Source organism: Saccopteryx bilineata, chromosome 1, assembly GCF_036850765.1.
Source record: "Saccopteryx bilineata isolate mSacBil1 chromosome 1, mSacBil1_pri_phased_curated, whole genome shotgun sequence".
Taxonomy (NCBI): Eukaryota; Metazoa; Chordata; class Mammalia; order Chiroptera; family Emballonuridae; genus Saccopteryx; species Saccopteryx bilineata.
In genome coordinates this window covers 93,046,711-93,064,158 of record NC_089490.1, presented here as the reverse complement: position 1 = coordinate 93,064,158, position 17,448 = coordinate 93,046,711, and the positions used below count along the sequence as shown (strand labels likewise).

At 49.2% G+C, this 17,448-nt stretch overlaps 1 protein-coding gene across 10 annotated transcripts in view; it reads right to left on the bottom strand.

Annotated features, from left to right (window-relative positions):
- LARGE1 (LARGE xylosyl- and glucuronyltransferase 1) overlaps nt 1-17,448 on the bottom strand; it is a 565,935-nt gene that overhangs the window by 27,935 nt on the left and 520,552 nt on the right. For all 10 annotated transcript variants that reach the window (XM_066259855.1, XM_066259874.1, XM_066259835.1 and 7 more), the window contains one exon: nt 4,389-4,552. In XM_066259855.1, the coding sequence (XP_066115952.1) occupies nt 4,389-4,552 (164 nt within the window). The remainder of the gene's footprint in view (nt 1-4,388; nt 4,553-17,448) is intronic.

The window sequence follows — 17,448 nt, the reverse complement described above, 5'->3', positions numbered from 1 at the left end:
GGGAGGTCATGCGTCTGTGATGCTAGGGATGTGTGTGGTGTGAAGGGAAGGCCTCCTGGTTAGGGTCTGAAGCAGGTGTGAGAGGGCCCGGGCTTCCTTTGGAGGGGCTGTGAGGGAAGGTTGCCACCAGCTCCCCTGCAGCCCAGGCCAGGAGGGAGCTTCTGGCTGGGGTGAGGAGGAGGGCTCTGCTTTTCCTGTGTGTTGATAATAAGAATACACGGGAGGACAGATTTGGGTTATTAATAATTTAATAAACCTTTCCAGTTATTTGTCAATTTTAGATAGCACATTTCATGGCCAGCATGGGGATAAAAAAACAAACAAACATTCAGGTAAGGGACAGTAACACACCTCTGCTCCCTGGGCACTTTCCAGCCTCAGCCTCCTACCTTCTATAACCCAAACCACAGTCTGCGAACTTGACACATTATTGCCATTTCACAGATAAGTAAAGTGAAAGTCAGAAACCCTTAAGTAACTTGCCCAAATCCACACAGCTAGTAAGTGGTGCAACTGGGCTTTGAACCCAGGTTTCTGTCTCTCTCTCTCTCTCTCTTCCACATCACCTTACCTACCATGTGCAAATGCTGTGGTCTCGGTATATAAATTCAGCAAATACTTATTGAATGCCAACATGTGCAGAAGGCTCTCACAGAGAGTCTCTCATTCAACCCTAACCAGAACCCTAGGAGGAAAGTATTTTTAACCCTTGTTATAGAGGAAGAAAGATACCCAAAGTTAAGTGACTTGCTCAAGATCACCAGCCGAGGAGTAAAGACGCTGGTGGGTTTTGAACCCAGAGCTCTTGGTAAGTCTAGTGTCCTTCTGCATGGTACCACAAATATTAAGATTTTGGCCTACAGTGCAGAATGTCACTTAGGGAGCCTCTGAATAGATGGCGGGGCTCAGTACCGGGTGTGTATGGTGTCATCTGATCTTTACAGTAACCTCAGGGGATAGCTACTAAAACCATCCTTGTTCGATCACAGTAGAGGAAACCGAGGCTTAGAGAAGTTAAGTGACCTGCCCAAGGGTCAAACTCAGGAAGTGGCAGAGCCAAACAAGACTTTACAGTGTCCGGGAAACAAGTTATTCACTGTCAGGCTACTTTTTATTTTGATTAGAAAGTATGTCAAATTTCTTTGTCTCTTGTTCCTCTGAGTTTGCTGATAGCCACTAGCAACTGAACTTGGTCTGGTCTGGAGTATTTTGCCAATAAACTGATGCATTAACAGGAGGCGTGAATGGGTGCTAGGAGAAACGGTGCATCATCTGGAGCTCAGTCGGCTGTGTAGAATATGGAATCTGAGCTTCAGGTACCTCATCCGAGGGGCATTTGTGCTGCACGGGGAACAGAAGACTAACCTAGACCATCATTCAGCATGAATATCAAGAATTAGATTTTCTCTTCATTTCATAAAAGAGAAGAAAGAATAGACCGCTATGGCCAGGTGACTCACTAATGCACGGCCTGGTGGAGGACAGCCTGGGCGCACAGGCCGGAAACTGGACGAGAAGCCAAAGGAGCACAAGTCTGGGGGTGACCCGGGGGTGCTGGTGGAGTAGGTCAGTCCCTGTGGAGCACCGCTAGGTGCTTGAGAGGACGGAGCAGGAAGGGCTGGCCACCTGTCCTGGTTTCCCCAAGGCACCCTGGAATGGAGGCCCCGCCTACCTGGTCAGGTTCATTTGTGGTCCTCTTCCCCACTCCTGCACCCTGGTTCACCCTGTTTCCCCAGAGGGCCTGATGTGCTCTCTGTCCCTTGACTGTGCTGCACGCTCCACCTTGGGGAGCCCCCTTCTCTCTGTACGTGCCTCCTACTGCCTGTGTACTCAGCCTCCAACCCAATGCAGGTCACCTTCTCCGTGTTGTCTTTTCTCCACCCCCAGCCAGGATGTGGGCTCCTCCCGTGGGTTACCATAGCCTCTCTCTGTTGTATAAACCTGTAACTTGTCTGTGGCAGAGAGAATTCTAAGCTGTCCCCAAGACTCCTGCCATGCTCTGTGGAATCCCCTCACCTGAGTGTGGCTGGGACGTAGGAATATGATGGAACATCACTCTGGCGATGATGAGATGTCACAGACTGGAGAGATTCCCCTGCTGGCCCTGAAGTAAGCTGTCGCCATGAGAGGACCACATGCCCACCAAGCCCTAGGGTGGCCTCTAGGAGGTAAGAATGACCCTGGCCAATGGCCAACAAGGAAATGGGACCTCAGTCCTAGAACTGAATTCTGCCCCAAACTGGATGAGCTTAGAAGTGGCCCCTGACTCCCAGATGAGATGACAGCCCCTGCCAATACTGAGATTTCAGTCGTGAGACCGAGCAGGGAACCCTGCTAACACATATCCAGACTCCCGACCTGGGGAACTGTAAGATAATAAATGTGTTTTTGAGCTGCGAAGTCCATGCTAATTTGTTATATAACAATAGAAAACTAATATGCCGCCTGAGCCCTGAGTATATTGCATACTCCTTGAAGGCAGGAATAGGGTCTTGTAAATATTCCCAGCCCCACAAAAAACAGGTACACGTTGTAACAGACAAGTAATATTTGCTGAAAGATCACATGAATTTTGGAGATAAGAAATCTGAGGCCACAAGGAGGGAAAAGCCTTGCTTGAAGTCACACAACAGGTCAAGGACAGTTGACCTAGTGCTAGAATCTCTGCTTTTCCCTTTCCCCTTTGTCTCACGTTGTCTTTCCTTTCTACCTGTTATGTATGGTCAGCAAGTTCTCTGCTGTGCACAGGGGTCCTGGAGGCTGGTGAGTCTCCAGGAAACCACTAGTGAAAGAAGCCGTTTAATACTGTGAGGAGTCAGTTGGTAACAAGCGGTAGAAGTTAGAGAGCAAGGAACCGGCTTCTTCATGGACCATTCAGCCATATGCAGCCTGAATCATCCCAGATGTCTCCAGGTACAAGGTCCACCTACTCCCCAGAACCCCTCGACCACTATGTGTGAACTTTTCATGCCTGGTGCTTGTTCTTTCATTTGTTTGTGCATTCTTCAATCATTTGTGACTAACAACAACCAACCGTTATCGAACACATAAGGGTGCCAGGTTCTGTTCTCAGAACTTTACAGGCATTCTCTCATTTACTCCTGGGAAGGACCCCATGGGATTGCATCTGCAGGCGGCACCAGCATCTCTGAGGCAGCTCAGAGACAGAGTAAGTCGAACTCCTTCCTAACTGTGGGAGGTGAGGGGGATGACATGAAGGAAGCTGGGGCAAGGGCAGCCACAATGGGCCATGTGTAAATCAAAGAGGAAGCTGGTGCGTGGTGGTGGGAAAGGAACACACAGGACAGGAGGCATAGAAAAGTGTGGCCCTGAGTAAGTGACCTCAGGGCTTTGAAGCCAACCACATCCCGGCAGCCAGAAAGATGATTAAAAAAAAACAACACAAGTTAGATCAAATAACTCTGTATAAATTTCTTCAATAACTTCTCAACACATTTAGAATCAAGTCCAGGTATTTTATGAGTCTCTAACGTTCTGTCTTCTTACTCTCAGGCCCTCACTTCTCCATGCCCTGTTATGCTACAGCTGCACTGGTCTTCCATCAGGTTTTGGAATGTGCAAGGCTCTTCCCACCACAGGGCTTTTGCATCTCCTATTTCACCCACTTGGAAAACGCTTTCTCAGCACCTTGTATGCCTGACCCCTTTTCTCATCCTCTAGGTCTCTGAAGAAATGTTCCATCTTAGAAAAGACCCTGACCTTACCACCTAAAGAAGGTCCCTCACTTGTCATTGTCATGATCTATCCCAGTTCCTTCAAAGCACTTGCCACAATTAGAATCACTTCACCTAGCTGTTTATTGTTGTTTATACAGTAGCCCCCAGTTCTCAACTCTGGTTGCACACTGCAAACTTAAAACAACGCTAGGTCTCCACTCCATACATATTTCTACTGAACTAACTGGTTTGCAATGAATCCAGGACAGGAACTGGTTTTGAAAGCTCCCCAGGTGGCTCAATCTGTCCCCAGCCAGGGCTGAGAGCTAGGGCATCAGACCGTGAGCCAGGTGAGAGCGGGAGTCATGTCAGTGCTACCTGTCAGGGCTTGAGGAATCTTTGTGGCATCAGTACATGTATTGAAGGAGATGAACTGTGGTTCCAGTCTATGTGTCTCCCTTGAATGCACCCCATTTTCTTTGAGGTAACAGAAGTAGAGCTCCACACTCAGAATCAATCCTTCCCTCCATCCTCAAAACCACCTTCACAGAAAGACGCCAGCCTCTGGTGTTCAGTGCAGAGGGAGCGAGACACAGCTCTGCTGTACCAGGCTCACCATTCCCAGCCCGCAGGCCACCTCTCCCTCCTCCGTCTGACCAGGTGACCAGCTGGGAGGGGTCTGTGGTGCAGGGCGGGGCCCGTCTGCCCTACCTGTCCATGGAGAGCTGGGCGACCAGGGTGACGTCGGTGTTGTCCGAGGCGGGCTCATACTCGTAGTGCAAGAAGTACAGGTGCGTGCGGTGGACGGTGAAGCGCTCCCGCCGGAACTCGTAACACAGGTCGTCCTCGTCCAGCTCGGAGAGCTGCTTCTGGAGCTGAAAGGGAGGAGAGGGCGCTGGGGGACAAGAGGAAAGCCTGAGGGAGCCCCGGAGCCCATCCCTCGTGCCCTGCCCTCCCCCGACTCCGTCACCACTGGGCATTGTTGCTGGTCAAACACTGAAAGACAAGGCCGCCGTTTTCATTTTCCTCTGCATTTTGATTTCAGAAAGGCAACGATGAAGGGCAGCTCGCCCTCTGAGCAGTGAGCCCCTCGGCGCGCAGGATGAGGGCGGTGATCAGGGACACGTGGATTACCAACCACCAACGCCCTTACAAACAATCTTTTCCTGGATGACCTAGCACACATCGTTTTCAAATAACAGGGGTCAACTGTCGCAGAGAAGGGGAGTGACCGCGGCGGAGCGGCACCTCTGCGTGTGCTGGGGGGGGGGGCCGTCCCCCAGCGCTTCCGGTAAGGCATCAGACCGTGAGCCACGTGAGAGCGGGAGTCCTTCTCTGCCGCAGGAAGGCGAGACAGAGCCAAAATGCTTTTCCTTTTTAAGCACAGTCTCAGAGCTGTCTTTTCTTTTCCTTCTCTTTTTTCCTCACTCGCTGACAGTCTAAGTTGGTGAATCTATGTGTAGATGTTCTCTGTCTGGCTCTACTCTGGTTCCTTCCCACTCCATTCATAAGAGGGTGAGCTGCAGACCTACGTTCATGCAGCTGCACAGATGCCCGGCGCCGCTGGCTCAGATGCCTGCCACACAACCGTCTCGTGCAAACCCCTCAATAACCCCACCAGGCAGGTGCCACAATGCCTGTTTTATAGATGAAGAGCTGCGAAGAAAAAGCAAGCAAACTTTGGTAGTGACAGAGATGAGATGAGTGGACGTGTGGTAGCGGAGTGACCGCCGGGAAGACGCGGGAGAGCTGCTTGTCAGGGGATGGAAACGTTCCATGTCATGATTACCTGGGCGTACACAGTTGAGAAGATACGACACACTGAGCACTGAGCATGGGCAGATTTATCATAGGCAAATGGTATTTCAAACAATTAAAAAAAAATTTTTGCCGAAAGTCACACAGCTGGTTCCAACATTTTATTTGTTGCACCCTCCTTATCCATCACACGAGGACATATAGTTAAAATAGGAATTAAAACTTACATAGCTAGAGCTATCAACCTGGCTGAAAGTCATAGAGCACTTCTCCAACAAGAAGATACACACACACACACACACACACACACACACACACACACACACCTATAGTGTAGTAACTAACCAGAAAATATATTAACTCTCTTCTATAAAACTTTGTGTCAGTTAAGACCATTGCCCTGATAGATTAAGCTCTGGCCTTATTTCTCAAGACATGAGCTCTGCAGATGATTCTACTCACTGTCCCAATTCTTCTCCCATCCCCAGGGCCTCACCCTTGGTCATGTGACTTCCACTATCACTTACTAAAGAGGCAGAGCCTACTTCCCTAACACTTGAATCTGGGTTGGACTTGTGACTTGCTTTGGTGGACCAATCAGAAGCAATGTTGCCTCAGTCCCGAGGAAGCAGGGCCTCCTGGGGGAGTGCATGGTTCCACACCTCCACCAGTGCCACAAGGATATACCTGGGCTGGCCAGGCAGAGGTGAGACACACCTGGGCAGAGCACAGTCTTCCCAGCTGCCCCAGACATGGGAGCTAGCCCAGCCAGGATCAGAAGAGCTGTCTCAGCAAACACTTCTCATATACCACTGAGGTGTCTGGGTTTGGAGCCATAGAGAACTGATAAGGGTGCCATGGGCATTTTGTGTGAGGGGCTCTTTTTATTATGTGAGCCTGTCCCACATATCAGGGGATGGTAGTCTCTTGAGCCTCAGCCCACTAAATGCTCGTAGCACTCTCCAGATGGTCATGTCCAACTCCAAGAGCACCCATGTATTCCCAAATGATGCTGACGCGCAGAGATTTGTGAGACACTTGCAGCTATCTAAAACTTTTAATTGCTATAAAAGATGCCATTAGGGAAACTCTGGCTTTTCAAGTTTGATTCGCTGTCCTCGTCTATTTGAAGATTGCCTCTCTTTCACCAAGAGTGTAAGACCAGGACACTGGAATTCTCATCCCATCGAAGATCCTACAAACTGAGTGGCCCGTACTTACCTGCAGGATTAAACCTAGGCCCTTGCTGACAATCGCAAACTCTCTCTTTCTGACCCATTGCTTCCTACATAGTCTGCACTTGCACGAGTGGTCTCCTTTCTGATCCCCAATTCTGCCTTTCCCTCCTCACCTGCATGACTTTGCACACGTTCTTCCCTCTGCCATGCCCTCCCTCTCCTCACACACTCTTCTCCACGTGGGGGATCTCCACATAGGTGGCATCTCCTATGTGGGACCTTTGCTGGCACCTCTGCCAGGTAGACTGGTCCACTTCCCCTCTGTGCTCCAATAGCACTCAACTGCATTAAAGCACTTGTCAGCCTGAACTGCGATTATTTAAAGGCAACTTCCCTGGCGAGGCTGTGACACTGTCCCATGGTGCCCAGCATCATGCCTCATGCATGACAGGTGTTCACAGTTCCTGTGTTGCTTGCACAAGACCTATTTGCTGCACACAGAAGACTGTCATCACGGCGACATTAATGCCTGGACTTCTAAGTTTCCTTCCATATCCTTAATGTTATGCATAGAAGGTGACCCTTCTTAAGCCATCATCTGCTCCAGTGTTAGCTGTTGAAGGTTGGTGGTAGCTAAAAAGGTTCTGGACACCAAACGGGCATGCGCTGGACTCCGTGCATAGTGCTCAGGGCACGTGATTCCCTTTCTGCGAGCCTCCCATGGTGCTCGTGCAGACTCATCAGACAGTTGAGAAAGCAGGTCACCTGGGGAGGTAAAACCTGGGTCTGCGTCCCTGCATTGCCAGCTGTCTCCCCCAGGGGAGATGCTGGTCAACAGCTGCTCAGGTAGGTGACTGGGTCTCTCCCACGCCCGCCTTTATGATCTCGGGCTAGTGGGAGAACTGCTAAGCCTTCTGAGCTTCTGTTTTCATCTGTGACATGGGGAAAATAGTAGCTGCCCCAGGGGATGGTGAGAGCATTCCAGGGGATTCTGCATATAGAGTGTAGACATCATTTATTATCATAATTGCTATTTTCACAGTTTGGAAAGGGAGACATTTGGGTGCCTGAAGACACCTGGGTGGGTGCTTTCTGTCCTCACACATCACCTGAAGGAGATGCCAAGGGTGTGGAGGTTGGGGAGGCCGGGGCTGGAGGAGCCAGAGCCCCTCTGTTTCATGAGCTTGAGAAACAGTCCCCATGCCTTTCTCCTTGAGGAACTCAAATATGCCTGGAAACCATGATGCTGCCTCCCAGGAAGACACCTAGCTAGCTGATACCCTCCTCCCCATTCTCTCCCACGCTGCAACAGGACACAGCGGTCATTTGCTTTCAGAGAATAAATATCTGCAGAGCTCCCTGCAAGAGCAAGGCTGCTTTCTGTTGCATCGTGTTTCCGTGCTGAGAGGAGAGGGACTATGTGAGGATGGGTGTGGCTGGACGGGGCCAGGCTCATGGGCATCCAGCAGAGGTCTTCCTTTGATGAGGATTCAAAGAAGGAAATCATCATCTGAGAAAGAAAATTAGACCAGAACACAAAAAACGCATGTGTGTACAGCGTTTCTCGTCCCCTCTGTGCGTACACAGGCACGCGCCCTTGAGTTGGGGGGAAACGACATTCCAAGGTAAATGGCCCCGAGAGCCACCTTCTGAGACACACCCATCCAGGGGAGTCCTAAAGGCTGGAGCTCTAGCCCATACATCTCCGAATCCCCTGGACCAGGAGCATCTAGAACATCTTGTGTGCTCAAGAAGCCTGTACCAGATGCACTCGTAGACACTGCATATTTAGAAAAGGAACAATGAGCAGTGACAGTCCTCCCAGAACCTGGTATGGGGTGGTGGTAATGGGGAGGAAGTCTATCAACAAGCCCAGGGGCTAAGCAGCCGGCATCTGGGAACTTCATGGCACCAATGATGTGGTTCGGTAGCATCTACACCCCAAAGTCACTTGTGGCCATCCTCGTACTTGAGGGGCAGGGTCTGGGGATACTGTTGTCTACACCACACCAGGCACGGTGGAAAGCACATCAGGTGTGAAGTCAGCCATGCGATGTCAGAACCTATGGGACCCTGGACCCACTAGGCTCTTTCCTTGAGCTTTCCTGTATTATCAACACGGTGGACTGCATCTTTGCTGAGCTAATATGGACCACGCACCTGCTATGTGCCAGGTGCAGTGCCCATTGAGATGCATTGCTCTATTAAGTGAATCCTTCAGCACACATCCCTGTTTTACCATGGAGGAAACTGAGGCTCCGAGCGATTCAGTAATCCGCCAGCTACGCAGCTAGAGAGAAGCTGCCTGGACTGAGAATCCAGTCTTGACAAACCACAGGCCTTTTCACAACACAGTTACCTCTCTCTCTGGGGGGTGGATGTGAGGACCAACGAGCGGTGGCAGACACAGCACTCTGTGAGCAAAGCAGGTCATAACAATGCATGTGCAGAATGACCCTAAAATAAATGGCCCCAAGACCCTAAGGAAAAAAGACAAACAAAAAAACCACAAGGAAAATAGACCAAAGGGAACGCATTACCATGTTAACAAAGCTTTTCTTTGAGTGGTGGATTTGCAGATGCCTATTATTGGCATCTTTCTACTCTTCTGTATTTAACTAATTCTCTGCAATTTTCTTAAAGGAGCAAATAACAGTGCTTTGTAAACTGTACTACAAAGTGCTACACAAACCTGAGCAGTGCTATTATGATTACATCATGTACCTTTCCATATTCTCATCCAGCACTGGTGGCTGAGGTTATTGCAACGGGGAGACTGAGCAGCTTCAAAACTGCATCCTGGCCTGACCAGGCGGTGGTGCAGTAGATAGAGCATCGGACTGGGATGCAGAGAACCCAGGTTCGAGACCCCGAGGTTGCCAGCTTGAGCACGAGCTCATCTGGTTTGAGCAAAGCTCACCAGCTTGGACCCAAGGTTGCTGGCTCGAGCAAGGGGTTACTCGGTCTGCTGTAGGCCCATGATCAAGGCACATATGAGAAAGCAATCAATGAACAACTAAAGTGTCACAACAAAAAACTGATGATTGATGCTTCTCATCTCTCTCCGTTCCTGTCTGTCTGTCCCTATCTATCCCTCTCTCTGATTCTCTGTCTCTGTAAAACAAACAAACAAACAAACAAACAAACCTGCATCCTTTTTTAAAAAAATGTTTTCCTAAATTGAATTTTAGAGAAAGTAAGAAAGAGAGAGCGAGATTTGTTCCGCTTATTGATGCACTCATTGGTTGATTCTTGTACGTGCCTTGACCGGGGATGCCTCCTTGTCACTCAGCGTCCTAGTAAGTTCTCCAGGGAGGGGCTGAGCTGCAGGGAGGGCTTTCATTAACAACAGGACCTGAATGCTTCAGCACTCCACACCCTGGCTACAGGGGGAGGCAGGGGGCTCCTGACAAGCAAGTCACAGAATCAAAAGACAGATTTCTCCAGAGATACAATGCATTTGCTAAATTGCTTCTCTGGGCAGCCAGCTGAGGTAAAGGGAGATTTGGGCTCCAGGAAAATGCCCTTTAAGGAGTTTGCATTTATTCTTCCTGTCGTTAAGGACAGTGGCCTAGACTGACCTCTGAGCTGCCACTGCTCACAGCTGAGGATTCTGAGGGGGTTGAAAGTGTGTCCCTGGGCTCTGGCCGAAGGGACTTCTGTTCAAAGATAAGAAAAACCAGAGAGAGAAATTACAGGGATAACTAGAAAGTGAGACTGATCCTCCCTCCGGCACTCATTTGCTGTGTGACCTCGAGCAAGTCATTTTTGCCACTCTATAACAAGGTAAGGAGTTTGGGCTTCACAAAATACCTCTCAAGGATCATGCGGTCACCAGGCCAGGTAACGTGCTGACAACATCGCAGGCACATTCTCATTTAATGCTCACACCGACTCAGTGGGTGAGGGAACACTGCCAGTCCTGTCTTATACATGAAGACGTTCATCACCTGACAGGTTCAGCCCCTAGTTCAAGGTCACACGACAAGGGAACCAAGGAGCTGAGATTTCCTCGAGCTGTATGTTGTAAGCAATCAAGTCACTACAGCTCCATGTCCATCTCTGCGGCTTTTGTAGTGCTAATGCTAGATCAGGGGTCCGGAACCTTTTTGGCTGAGAGAGCCATGAATGCCACATATTTTTAAAAGTAATTCCATGAGAGCCATACAATATGTTTAACACTAAATACAAGTAAATGTGTGCATTTTATGTAAGACCAGCACTTTTAAAGTACAATAAGTCTCTGAATTGTTTTTAATAACGTTGTTATGCTGTTGCTAACCAATGATAAATAAAGTACTTCTTACCATTAATGCGACTTCTGGTGCGGCATGGTTTTGCTGATGGCTTTGTAGTCTAGTTAATACGTGGTGAGGTTAAGCTTCATGCAGGCATTGAGACTCCCATCCGTTAAACATGATCGTAGGTTGGTCTTAATGTTCTTTAGATGTGAGAAAGACTGCTCACATGCATACGTAGAGCCAAACATTGTCAGTACAGCAATACTCATACGCTGCAGTGTATGGTATGTGACGGGAAGCGCATTCCAAGTTTTGACAATCAGCTGGTCTGTGGGTTGAAGTTTTTTCATTTCTCCCCACTTGTGTTTGCTTGCCAACTCTGCTTGCTGTCGTGCAAGTCCTTCCAAATCTTCATTCAGTGACTTGAACTTATTCACTCACATGTCTGAGGCCTTCAGGTCAGCAGTTTGTAGCTCAAAATCTCTGACAGAAACACTGGGGATGTAACTCAGTTCAGTGCTATCCACTGCACACTCCTGTGGATGGGTGATGAACTTAAAAAGACGAGTGCTCTCAGGAAATTCTCCAAAGTGCGGTTTGAATGACTGCAGGAGATTAGATGTGAAGCCAGCTAGCTGCTGGAGATCAAGATGTTGAGCAGCCCTGGCCGGTTGGCTCAGCAGTAGAGCGTCGGCCTAGCGTGCGGAGGACCCGGGTTCGATTCCCGGCCAGGGCACACAGGAGAAGCGCCCATTTGCTTCTCCACCCCTCCGCCGCGCTTTCCTCTCTGTCTCTCTCTTCCCCTCCCGCAGCTAAGGCTCCATTGGAGCAAAGATGGCCCGGGCGCTGGGGATGGCTCTGTGGCCTCTGCCTCAGGTGCTAGAGTGGCTCTGGTCGCAACATGGCGACCCCCCGGAGGGGCAGAGCATCGCCCCCTGGTGGGCAGAGCGTCGCCCCATGGTGGGCAGAGTGTCGCCCCATGGTGGGCAGAGCGTCGCCCCATGGTGGGCGTGCCGGATGGATCCTGGTCGGGCGCATGCGGGAGTCTGTCTGACTGTCTCTCTCTGTTTCCAGCTTCAGAAAAATGAAAAAGAAAAAAAAAAAAAAACCAAAAAAAAAAAAAAAATGATGTTGAGCAGGGTCACTTGCTGTGCATGCATCTTTAAACTCCCCCAGTTTTCAAAGTGTAGTAAACGACCTGTTTCAATGTCAGCAATGAAGAGTTCCAGCTTGTTTTCAAATGCAAACACTACTTGTTGAAGGGATAAGACTGTATTTCCAACACCTTGCATTTTCACATTGAGCTGGATCAGATGCTCAGTCTTGTCCATGAATAGTAGCCACTCAGTGTTAGGTAACTCAGGATGCTTGACGTTTTTCATTTCAAGAAAAGTCTGGATTTCGCTCAGACAAGCCGCGAAACGCTGAGCAAGACCTTCCCTCTTGACAATCAACGCACATTGCTGTGCAGAGGCAGACCAGGATAATTATTCCCAACTTCATCCAGCAGTGTTTTAAACTGGCGACCATTTAAAGCTCAGGCAACAATAAAGTCGACCACCCCAATGACCAGCGACATCACCTCACCAAGCTGCTCACCACCATCTGAGCACAAAGCGCCTCCTGATGTAGGAGGATGCAGTGAAAACTTAGGATGGGTCTCTTTTTATGTTCATGAAGAAGCGCTACGAATCCTCTGTTTTTCCCCATCACGCATGGAGCACCATCAGAACACACCAAAGTAAGTTTATCCATCGGTAGATTTTTTTCTTTAGCGAACTCAGTGAAAGACTTGAATAAATCCTCCCCTCTTGTTGTCTCTTTCATAGGCAAAACAGCAAGACTTTCCTCACGTAGTGTATCACCGACAGCATACCTTGCAATCACGTTGAACTGGGAAAAATAGCTTACGTCTGTTGACTCATACAAAGTGAGAGAAAAGAATGGTGCTGCATTTATGTCCTTCACTTGTGTTGCCTCAATTTGATTTGCCATCATGATGGTACGATGGTGAACAGTTCTTGCCGACAGAGGCATGTCTTTTATTTGTTTGATTATCTTGTCTTTATCCGAAAAGTCGTCAAAAAGTTCATTGGCAACATCAAGCATGAATGTTTTGGCATACTCCGATTCTGTGAATGGCTTTCCGTTTCTCACAATTGCTAAAGCACCAGCAAAGCTAGCTGAATTCTAGTCACCTTGTTGGGCCCAAACATAGAGTTGCTGCTGACTAGCTTGCACTCTGCACAGTAGCTCTTGACATGCTTTCTTCCTGCTGTCCCCGCTGGATATTTTGATGCAAATGTAGTATGGCATGTGTCGAAGTGCCACTTTATATTTGACCGTTTCATCAATGCAATTTTATCAATGCATATTAGACACACTGCAGAACCTGCTCTCTCCACAAAGGCGAATTCCTCTGTCCGTTCCTGCTGAAAGGTACGATACTCCTCATCTTTTTTTCTATTAGCCATCTTCTTCATCAAAAGGGTTTCTGCAATTAGCTAACTGACTACTTGATTAAAAGGAGGGAAGTTTACTTCCTGACCTCACAATGACCCATGTACGTTAGGCATTATCCAATAAAAATTTGGTGTTGTCCTGGAGGACAGCTGTGATTGGCTCCAGCCACCAGCAACCATGAACATGAGCAGTAGGAAATGAATGGATTGTAATACATGAGAATGTTTTATATTTTTAACGTTATTATTTTTTTTTTATTAAAGATTTGTCTACGAGCCAGACGCAGCCATCAAAAGAGCCACATCTGGCTCACGAGCCATAGGTTCCCAACCTCTGTGCTAGATGGTTCTGGACTGCAGAGGGCTTAATGCATGTACTCCCCATGGAGGCAGAGACCTGCTGTGCTCTCCTGATATGCACGTTTTCTCTTCCTGGGGCACAGGCAGGCTGTGTTTCTGACCTTCCTTCGGTTTTGGGTAATTGTGAGGCCAAGCTCTGGTCAGTAGAATATGGCAGGCTGGCTGCTACTGGAACCACACTCAAGGCTGTCTCATGCACAATCCTCACAGTCAGCCAGTGCAAGAGCATGCAAGGCAGGAGTCCAAGGCCCCACAGAAGGCAGAGCCACAAGAGAGATGGAGCCTGGGAGCCTGGAGAAAAGCCATCAGCCAATCAGGAATCACCTATGTGGACTTGACGGGAGTCACAGATTTCTAGCACGCTAGAAATATAATTCTAGATTATCCCATTTTATAATTGTTCATGTTCCCTTAACTAATGCTTTCGAACAACAAGTGGAAACATCTGGAGGGTAAAACAAGACTCAATAATGGCCAAGGTGCTTTCACTTTCCAGTGGCCCTGACATCCATCCCTTCACCTGCTCTTCCCTGTGGCCGCACGAAGCAGGCGGATGGAGAAGGACGGGGCAGCAGGAGTTTGCTCAGCGAGCCTGGGGCTCTCACTCACACCTCTGGAAGCCTGTGTCAGGCCCTCACCAGTGGTTTCCGCGAGGTCATTCAGTTTTATTAAGCCAAACAGGTGGAGAAAGATTACGGGCTTGCTGCCTGCCTGCTGTGTGTATTAATCAACAAACTTACAGGAACCCAAAACATTTTTTTTTTCAACCACAGGCCACGTTCATTCTTTTGTTGATGGAGAGGTCTGTTCAGCGGAAGTTCAGAGAGAGTATGCCCAGCTCTGACCTCAGCTCTGCAGAAAATAAAGGAAAAAAAGGCCTAGTCTCCGTCCTGGTTATCAGTATTGATTTGTCCCTCACACACAGTGAATAGGTCCTTATTTTATGCCAAGCCTGGTGCTAAAAATGGGGAAGGAACCCCAGTTTTTATACTTAAACTTCTCGTATAGTCTGGGTGGGGGAAACAAAGCAAGTTAGCAATTATAATACAGAGTATTTATAATGCAAACAAAACTTAATTTGGGGGGGGTGACATATGCTATGTGCCACACTGATCTTAGCTCCTGAACCATCTTACCTTATTAGGTCCTCATTAAGCCGATCGGGTACACTGCTCATGATTCCCACTTTAAAGAGGGAAAAGCCAAAGCACAGAGAGTTTAGGTAAACAGCCTGAAATCCTATAGTGACTGTTCCTAAGATTTTGCATGACAGTCTTGCTGCAGAGATGCCCTCCTGCATTCTGCACAAGAAGCCAGTGAGTGGAGGGAGGCGGCCAGCGGAGTGGAAGGCAAGCTGCTGCTGTAAGGGCCCAGGAGGCAGAGTATCTGGCATTGTTGGGCATTACACCCAGAGCTGACGGGTGTCAAAGAGAGATGTGTGCACGCCAGAGCTGGACAGGAACAAAGCAGACAGGCCAACGGCATGCCTGGGGCACAGGCATATGCACTGAGCATCTTGACCCTGTGGTTCCTCCCTGCATCCTAGCCCCAGCCTCCAGGCCAACCCTGGGATCCTTCAGGCTCCGGGATTCACACGCCTGTGGAAGGTCACAGGAGGCCGGCCTTGGGCAGCAGCTGTCTTAGGGCTCTGGGCGCTGCGCACCCGGTCTCTGACGCCCACGGCGTGATGAAAGAGCTGGTGACATGCGGCTCACACGTGAGAGCAGTAATGCATTCTGGTTTTTCTCTAGGGCTTCTCGGGATACAGCTGTTTCCACAGAGCCATCTGTTCCCTGGCACTGCTGCGCAGTGATGCTAAAATGCGTTTGTGGATTCTGTTTATGTGTCTCTTATTTTTAACTTCTAATTGAGACACGGTGATGCTGTTGTCTTTCCTTCCAGTGGGTTTAGGGTCAGGGAACAGGCCCTGCAGGCAGCCCACCATCCTTGTTGCCGAGGGAGGTGAGCTCAGAGGCCCTCCTCTCAGAGGTGACGCAGGGATCTCCGTGCAGCCGGAAGGGAGGGGGTCCAGGACAAGCTCTCTAGCCAATGTACTGCCTACAGCTGGCAGCACTTGGCACTCTTTAACCTCTTCGGCCCTCCTAACCGCCTTGCTCAGCTTTATTTATGACCATTTTATAGCTGAAAAGATGGAGGCTTGTGGAAGGTGAAAGTTATGCCCGATGTCACACAGGCCTAGTCCTGGGCCGGGTTTTCTGGTCTCAAGTAGAGGGAACTTTCTTTGTTCATCAAAACTTGCTGAGCACATACCAGGTGCTCGGCAACCTCTCTCAGGCACAAAAGCACACTCAGTGAAGAAGAGCAGGGACAAGTCGGTGTAGCCACAGAGCTTGCATTCACGTGGGGGGCACCTGAGCTGCCAGACACGGCAGGAATACATCACCCTGACTGATGCCGAGTGCCACAGAGCATGAAGATGCCCTGGCAGTTGGGGCATGCTGGGGTGGGTGGGATGGGGGCGGGGCATCGCCATTTTAGGTTGGGATGCTTCATCTACTTGTAGAAAGGCCACTTGGCCGTGGGTCAAGGTTGATACCAATTCCAGGACTGCCCCCTTAGCCCATTCTTGATCTCAATTCTCCAAGCCTCCACGTCCTCCTTGATAAAATGCAAATAATGATAGTTGCCGTTTGTAAAAAAGAATGATTATACAAGCAAAAACAACTAGGAGGATCGCTGAGTGAACTGTAGTTATGATGTTCCTTTTAAATACCGAGCTGCAAACACTTAGGACACATGGTACCGGCTTGTCATTTTAGAGCTTGGTGGGCCTGGTTTTGGATGGTGGCCTCACTCCTGGAGGGTTCCGTGACTCTGAGCTTTGGTTTCCTTATCTGTCAAATGGAACCCTAGCGCCCTCAACTGTAGTGCAGATTAAAGTTGTGTTTCCCCTTCTCATTCCCTGCAGGAAATCTCCACTTGTCAAGAGCCTGGCAGAGCAGAGAAGGGTTTTGTAACTGCACAGAGCGCTGCCCCAGGGCTAGAGAGACCAGCGGACATGCGTGCCTCAGGCAGGGCTGCCCACGGGCTCTGGCATCCCCCCTGCCACTGCTTGGAGACTGGTACTGCTTCCCTGGAGCGCTGTCTTGGCTAGGACACTGGGGTTGGGACGAAGCCCAGAGAGAACGAGTGGGGCCATTAATTAGTGATGCCTGCGGAGGACAGGGGATGAGGAAGCACTAAGCCTGCAGACACTGTCAACTGGCTTTCGATCCCATATAAATGCAGAAACCCGCTGGTGTCCCATTGCTTGTTTTATTATTTTTTTTCTTTTTTGCACTTTTCTTTTTTGGATGTTTGCTGTTTCAAATTTTAACTTCTAATGTGATGATGGATATTTCTTTTACCATTTGGTCTTTCTGCTGTCAATGCCATCGGTTTTTCTTTTTCTTTATGGCTGCCCAGGGAAGGCTGGCCAGGGAGGTGAGTGCAGAAAGGGCTGTTCAGAAGCTGATGGAGTGAAAGTGACATCTGTCAGAAAGGGATCTGCAGAACCAGCAGCAAAGAGCCCGAGGTAATTTCCTGCCAGGATAAACAGACCTCTCCTCCTCTGGCCGGTTCCGGCCCCTCCGCCTGCTTAGTACAACCTTAGTCATCGGAAATGGGCAATTGAGTTTAGTATAATTTGATGATGAAAGGGAGGGCACGCACTTTAGCAAGATTCTCACCTAAATTGGTGAAAGCATGCTGATTTTTTAAAAATGGTTTTGCATATCCTTTATCTGGAAAATTCCCTGAGGTGGGGCAAAGC